General features: G+C 42.1%; 1 gene segment (V, D, J or C); it reads left to right on the forward strand.

The window, feature by feature from the left end:
* Window positions 1-5,195: 5,195 nt before the first annotated feature.
* LOC115460169 lies at window positions 5,196-5,731 on the forward strand. The segment is given in 2 exon segments: window positions 5,196-5,267; window positions 5,382-5,731. Coding segments are annotated over 2 exon segments (384 nt in total).
* Window positions 5,732-8,159: the final 2,428 nt, after the last annotated feature.

Consider the following 8,159-nt stretch of genomic DNA (forward strand, 5'->3'; position numbering starts at 1 on the left):
TTTGTACCCCATCTTGGGGCCAATTTTTGTGGTATAATCCAATGGCCCCCATACCAGAACAAAAGCTGATACTGTAGCTTCAGTGCCATCAGTTACCCCGTTTTTGGATACATAGACATAGCATTTCAGGAGCTTTTCTGACCCACGAGTATACGAATACTGAGTTATTAATTTAGAGGCCCTTTTACTACGCCGCGGTAGGGCTAATGCGTGGGTACCACGCTCTAAATCGACACTACTGCCAGGGTAGTGCGGGCGCCCCCTTCAGTAGTTTTGAAGTTAGCATGCACTATTTCCTGTGCAAGAAAATCATTTTCTATTTTCTACCACGGAGGCGTTCCTGGTAGTAATCGGCGGCAGTGAGGCCACATTAACGTGCACTGTCTGATTACAACAGTACTAGTGCATGAGCCCTTACTGCCAAGTAAATAGGTGGTGTTAAGGGCTCAGACAGTAAATTGTCATGTGTTACTTTTAATACTAGCATATGGTCATTTACCTCCCCATTTTAAAAAAAGGCCTTTTTACCTGCCGAGGTAAAAAAAAATAGCCCAGCGCCAACCAATTTCATGCATCCAAACTAGGGCAAGCTACTTTTTACTGCATCTTAGTAAAAGGGAGGTTCTCCCTTTGAAAAGATTCAAATTGGGTATAAGTGCTGTTCTGAGGTCTTTTTCCTCCTTTTGCAATAATATGAAGAAAAAAAGAAAGCATGCATTTATAATAAGATATATAAAAAGAGAAAAAATATTTTCAATAAATAGCATCAAAATATTTTCTTATATAAGAGATCTGTGAAGGAGAGTATTATTATTATTATTAACATTTGTATAGTGCTACCAGACGCACGCAGCACTGAACATCTGACACAGAGAGACAGTCCCTGCTCGATAGAGCTTACAATCTAAAAATACAGACAGACAAGGCAATTAAGGGTGAGGAAAGTACTGGGTGAGAAGGAACAAGGATAGGGGAACTGAGTAGTGGTTAGGAGCCAAAAGCAGTTCAGATGGTTAATCAAAAGTATGATATACATACATACTCCTTGAACACTACCCCTTTTACTCCCTGTTTCTCTATTCCCCTGAACTGACCCATTTTGGGGCAATTGGACATAGCCACTGATTGTTTTTATGTGAGTTCTTTTCTATCTTTGGAAAGTTATTGCATGGAGGTTGGATTACAATGTGACTATCTCTAGGAAAAGGTGGCAAAAGTTACAGATTCAAAATGTTGAGAATGGCTGTTTTTTCATGTCATGGGTCCATAAGCAGTCTGCAAAAGTTACATGTTTGAACTTAAATAACTTTTTATTTTTTTCAAATAAAAGGGTGGGATTTGGGCTGTTGTTTTGCAAATTGTTCTAGTAAAACATCATTTTTTATTTCTGATGGCTTTAGTCACCTTTTTCTAGAGGCAGTCACAAATATGCATCTAATTTCTGCTTCTAAGCTGATAAAATATTTGAAAACGTAAACCTTCATAACATCTAATTCAAAGGCTCTGATTTCATTAGCTGTACTCACAGTGTACCAGAAGAGGGTGCCATAAGACCATGCTGGAATAATCTGCCAGGCTGACGCTAACCTGAAATTTTATAACAAAAATCTTGAATCTTTGCATTGTATGTGAAGCATTTTGTACTAAACAAAAAGGAGGGATCCAATTATCAATGGAAACAGCAAAGATGCAGTGCCTGAAGACAAATAATGACATCTTCAGCAAACGCAAATGCATCTTATCCTTTGTTATTGTTTTGTATCTTTCACTTATGTAGAGAGATGATAGCTAATTTCTGCAAGATTTTGAACATTTTGGAGGTAACTTTAAAGCAAGGCACCTATACAAAATGTCAAAAATTTGTAAAAACAACATGAATGTCTAACAGCCTTTATAAAACATGATCATGAAATGGACCCCAATAACACAATTTCACCTGCACAGATTTGCACTTGTTCTGAAGAAGGTATGAATGTATTCAGCTCTCTATGGGTGTATAGACATATTTTAGGAAATACTTTCCAAGAGCACCAGATCTTAACATTAAGTGACAGAAAAAAAAAATATATATATATATGCTACTCATTGAACTCGACTGTAAACAACGAGATTTACAGCACCCATGTCTTCATTGTTAACCCAATATAGTATTTATATAACTAGAGTTACATATGCATTCTTATAAGTTAATTATCATAGCATTCTTAACAATTAACATCTTTTAGAAAACTTTATAAAAGATATCCAGTGTGTGAGGGTTTATTCATGAGATGATCAAAATATCATCCACATAACAAAAGCCACTCAATCCTAGACTTTGAATTAAGACATAAGGGGACTTAAGAATATATTAAGTAACAAGGGAGAGAGTGCCGAACCTTGTGGCACTCCACAATCAAGCTGAAATTTAGATGAGAACAGTAAGTTCTATGAAACCTAAAAAGATCTATCACTCAAAATGCGTCAAACCTCACTAACCAGCTTATTTTCGAAACAGATCACCAGCCATCTTCCGACACAAATCGGGAGATGGCCGGCCACCTCCTGAAGCTGGCCAAATCGGTATAATCGAAAGCCGATTTTCGCCGGCTCCAAATGCTTTCCGTCGCCGGGACGGCCAAAGTTCCCGTGGGCGTGTCATAAGGGTAGCGAAGGCGGGACAGGGGCGTGCTGGGGCGTGCTTAAGAGATGGGTACCCTCGGCCGATAATGGAAAAAAGAAGGGTGCCCCTGGCGAGAATTTGGTCCATTTTATTTGATCCCTTTTTTTCAGGTCCAAGTCCCAAAAAAGTGCCCGAACTGACCAGATGACCACCGGAGGGAATCAGGGATCATCTCTCCTGACTCCCCCAGTGGTCACTAACCCCCTCCCACCCTCAAAAAAACAACTTTAAAAACTTTTTTTGCCAGCCTCAAATATCATCCATTGCAGCAGTATACAGGTCCCTGGAGCAGTTTTAGTGGGTGCAGTGGACTTCAGGCAGGCAGACCCAGGCCCATCCCCCCCCCTACCTGTTACACTTGTGGTGGAAAATGGGAGCTCTTCAAAACCCACCCGAAACCCACTGTACCCACATATAGGTGCCCCCCTTCACCCATAAGGGCTATGGTAATGGTGTAGATTTGTGGGAAGTGGGTTTTGGGGGGATTTGGGGGACTCAGCACCCAAGGTAAGGGAGCTATGCACTTGGGAGCTATTTTTATTTATTTATTTATTTATTTATTTATTTATTTTTTAGAAGTGCCCCCTAGGGTGCCCGGTTGGTGTCCTGGCATGTGAGGGGGACCAGTGCACTACAAATACTGACTCCTCCCATGACCAAATGCCTTGGATTTGGCCGGGTTTGAGATGACCGGCCTCGGTTTCCTTTATCGGTGAAAACCAAAGCCAGCCATCTCAAACCCGGCCATCTCTGACATTTGGCCGGCCCGAACCGTATTATCAAAATGAAAGATGGCCAGCCATCTTTTTCGAAAATACAGTCAGCCCCGCCCCTTCGCGGCGCCATCCTCGGACATGAGCACCCTTAGAGATGGGCATCCCCGGTCGAAAATGCCCCTCTAAGTGATCTAAGACTTTTGCTGTCAAAGGCCAGTTTAAAATTGGCCTATAGAGCAGTGGCGTAACCAGCTTCCTTGCCACCCCGGGTGGGTCGCCAGTGTGCCCCCCCTGAGGTGTGTCACATCCCCACCCCCCAGGTGGTTCATACCCTTCCCCCGTTATATGTCACACCTACCACTCTTCCTCCTAGTAAGGGGGTGCACCAGTGCACAGAGTAGTCACGCTGCTGTCTGCTCTGCCGGTCTCCTGTCCCGGAACAGGAAGTAATGTCAGAGATGGCAGGGGACCGGAGTCGCTGACAGCTGCATGACTGCTCCATGCACTCTCTTGCTGCCTGCGCCCGGGGCAGACCACCCCCACCGCCCCGCCCTTGGTATGGTACTGGCCTACAGTTTTGGACTTTCAATCTATCTTCCTTTATATCTGTTTATAAGGAAAAGGTCTTTGAATAGCGTCCTTTCATGGAAAGGACAGCTGTGAGAGAACAATACAGAATACAGATGGTGTGTAAAGGTTATTGGGGGGGGGGGGGTACGGTTTTAGATATGTGCTAGCCTTGCATGTCAGCAGTTTTTTATGTGCTGCAGCTTGCTAAGGAATTGGGAGGTTTGCCTTGTGACTATAATGAGCTAGATTGTTTTTTGTTTGTTTAATCATTTGATTACTGGGGGTTTCTCCATTAACACCTGGTGCATATAAAAAAATCTATTAAAAACACCACCATAATGAAGACTTTACTTCCAAGTGTTTGTTATGGCTCAGGCCAGCATTTATAAGGCCATTTAAAATAAATATGTGGAAATATGGTGGGTTGTAAAATTAGCCCAAACAGGGGCAAGCAAACCTTTTTGGACGGAAGGGCCAAACAAACCAATCTTCAGCCCTCCATCTAAGTTCTGTAGTTGCGGATTCTATATTGGACAAAATTTTGGTGGGGCCATGACCCCTGTGACCCATCCCCATTCAACCTCTTCCAGACTTCCCTTGCATCCAAGAAGATTGTTCATCTGTTCTCTCCCACCTTTCTGTCCTGGGTTTCTGTCCAGGATTTGCACTATAGTTCTTTGAAAGCTTGTTTTTCCTTCCAAAATATTTGGCCTGACAACTCACAAAGCCTGTGTGAAGTTGGATGCTTAAATCCAACCTACATGGTTCTTACTTGCAGTTCGACCCCAGGAAATGCATTTCTTGCTGAGATATGTGCTAATCACAACAGAATTTGAATTATGCAGTTGAAAAAATACTCATTCACTCTCTGTGGAATCTATATACCCATCATCAAATGTTTACTGGCTTCATAGAATGAGTAGGTTTGCTTTCTTTCAGAGGGTTTGTGCTGTAGCCTTTCATTAATAAAGCAGTTATCTTTTGAATCTTTACAATGCCACACGTCCTACACATTTCATCTGCTATTTCTGCTGCCAGGAAGGTGCTTTCTTGTAGTGGATTTCATGTTTTCTTTTCTGTGCTTGGTCTTGACCTACATAGATTGAATTAGCAGTTAGTTCCTGAGGCCAGCCCAGGCATGAACCTGATCTTGCTCAATATCTGATGAGTATAAAGGAGTTTGCTGAAATCGTTTCTCGTATCAGAATAAGATCTCGATTTGCTGTTCTGGCCTTAAGATGCGGTAATATTGGAGGACAGCATGGCTATAGGCGGCGGCGGGTTCCTCTTCTTTTCTTTGCTGTGTAACCTTTGCATCAGTAAGTATTTCACTTGTGAAAAAAAGAAAACAACATAGAAATCTTGTTCAACTTGAGCTAAGGGATGATGAAGACAGACCTTGTATTGATTTGCCTTTGGCGTCTATCTTTTAGGAGTATGCTTGGGAGAAGTCTCTCTGATTCAGTCTCCATTGTTCATCTCCCGGCCTCTGGGCAAAACAGCCAAACTGCTGTGTGAAGTGGAAGGAGAGTCCATCATTAACCGAGGTGTGCACTGGTACCGTCAGGACCAAGGGCACCACTTGCACTGGGTGCTCTACTACAGACCGGACCAGCAGAATATCTCCAAGCAGTATGAAGCCAGAGTTTCCCTGGAGCCTGATGCAGACAGGTCCTGTACCCTCAGCATCACTGACATGAAGGAGGCAGACGCTGGCACATACTACTGTGCAACCTGGCACAGCATCACGTTGCTATAAGGATGTAGGTAGCTAGTACAAAATCTTGCCTCTTTGAATTGCCATCGTCTGCCCAGATTCTGCTTGACAGCTTATGGCTTTTGAGAGTCTTTGGCATACAGTAGATCATTAGTTTTAAATGTTAATTAATCCCAGTATCCCTCTCCCTTCTCTCCCCATATCTGTAGGAAATCTGACCTAAGAATTGCTATAGCTTAATTCGCTCTGCTATCCTTTACAGATTCTCCTGGGCTCTGTTGTGGTTTTGATGGCACCAGTTTTATGATTTATTATCTCTGTACCTAGCAACTATTTTGCTGTAGATTATTCCTACATTTATTTTTTATTTATTTTTTTTATTTGTACCCCGCGCTTTCCCACTCATGGCAGGCTCAATGCAGCTTAGGTACTTATTTGTACCTGGGGCAATGGAGGGTTGAGTGACTTGCCCAGAATCACAAGGAGCTGCCTGTGCCTGCAGTGGGAATCGAACCCAGTTCCCCAGAACCAAAGTCCACCACTCTAACCACTAGGCCACTCCTCCACATTGCCAAATTAATTTTAAAACAACATGGATGTCAGTAACTGGAATCCAAACACCAAAGAAACTTGGTCAAAATGAATGTATACTATCCGCATTTTTAGTCTGATCAGTATTATTTTGTGCATAAGATGTCCATATCCTGGTTTTCCTTTTGCGAAACCAACTTTCTTGCCAAAAGGTGTCTCTTCTTTCATAAGTGGTTATTTGTTCCTCATGTTAACTCTGCACTGTCAAAAGCTGTTTGCAGTAGCAATGCTCGAACAACAGGGGGAGAGGCCTCTACCCCAGCAGCCAGTACTTTAAAAATGATTTATTTCCCCTCTTGCTCCTGAAATTATTAATGTATAACATGATCTAGTGGGCTGTTTACAGTTTGCTGAGTTGGCTTGCCCTTCAGTATTATGCTTGTGTTATTTGTGCCTTTTGTTGTATTTAAAAAGGCATTTGTACAGTTGCAGGTAAGCACAATTCAGAGGAGTGTTTGTGTTGAAGTCTTGCACTTTTTGATGGAGGAAGACCAGAAATATCTGTCAAAAATGCAAGAACCAAGCTTAGCTCTGGGAACAATGCTGGTCTATAATTTGAGAGTAACAAAATTACCCATGCTTTTCTGGGGGGTGTTAATTTCAAACAGGAATCTGAAGTCTGAATTGTAGAATTTCTTTTACAGGCTATTATAGAAACTGGAGATATACAAAAGCCACACCTGAATGGCTTAAGGACTGACCTCCCATTCCAAAATAGTATCAGATTGATGTTTAAAAGCACTTATGCTGTCTGCACTTAAAAAAAAATTCTCTAGTGATTTTACAGGCAAATTTGACCATTGTGGGGATAATTCTATGAAGAAGGCACCAGGAATGTGTGCAAATAACTAGAATACTCACACACACACACATACATTCATACATGTACACATATGTGCTAAATGCTAATATTCTGTCTACACGATTTCTATAAAAACGATGGCATATAGTTTCAAGCTGAGCATAAGGCATAGTCTGGGTAGCATGTGGTTGGGTAGAACAGTTACATGCAGAAATGATAGAATAATATCATTTCCATGTGTGTTTTTGAAGAGTCTAGATGTGAACATTTATACCAACTGTACGGCATGTTTAAGTGCCTGTGCCTAACATATATGTTCATGTATATTTATTTCATTTCATATTTGCCTGGTTAGTAGGAGCCTGTTTTCATTTATAGAACAGGCTCTGCATAAGAGGCCTCTACAGCAGCCTCTGGATTCTATAGAAAACAGCGCTCAAAGTTCCACGCACTGTTACAGAATAAGGTTAGGGTGCACCCACAAATTAATATCATTGGCTACTAATTGGACTTAAGAGTCAATTATTGGTGATAACTGTCCTTAGTTGATATTCTATAACCTAGGTGCGTAAAATCATAGGTGCATATCTTCAAGGGGGCATTGATGTGGGAGGGGCATGGGCAGGTCAGGGGCATGCCCAGAATATGTGTCCTAGGTTACAGAATACCTGCATTAGGCATGTATTTGGCACACATAGGCCTTTGAGCTAGTATAAGTTGGGACACCTAAATGGGTGTGCGTGAATGCAGATTTAGTCACTATTCTATGACAGAAAGTATACATCTGCTTTCTGTTATATAGTAGCCATTTACTGCTGGAATCTATATTGCAAACATGGAGAGGCATAATCGAAAGTGGGTGCCCATCTCCGTGGGCGGCCATGCGAAGGGACGGGACAAACCGTATTTTTGAAAAAAGATGGGCGCCCATCTTTTTTTCGATAATACGGGTTGTGCGGGGCAAATGCCTAGGATTTGGGTGTTTTTGAGCTGGGCGCTATCGGTTTTCAGTGATAATGGAAACCGAAGGTGACCAGCTCAAAAATGAACAAATCCAAGGCATGGGGTCGTGGGAGGGGCCAGGATTCATAGTGCACTGGT

This window comes from Microcaecilia unicolor, chromosome 1 (assembly GCF_901765095.1).
Source record: "Microcaecilia unicolor chromosome 1, aMicUni1.1, whole genome shotgun sequence".
Lineage (NCBI taxonomy): Eukaryota > Metazoa > Chordata > Amphibia > Gymnophiona > Siphonopidae > Microcaecilia > Microcaecilia unicolor.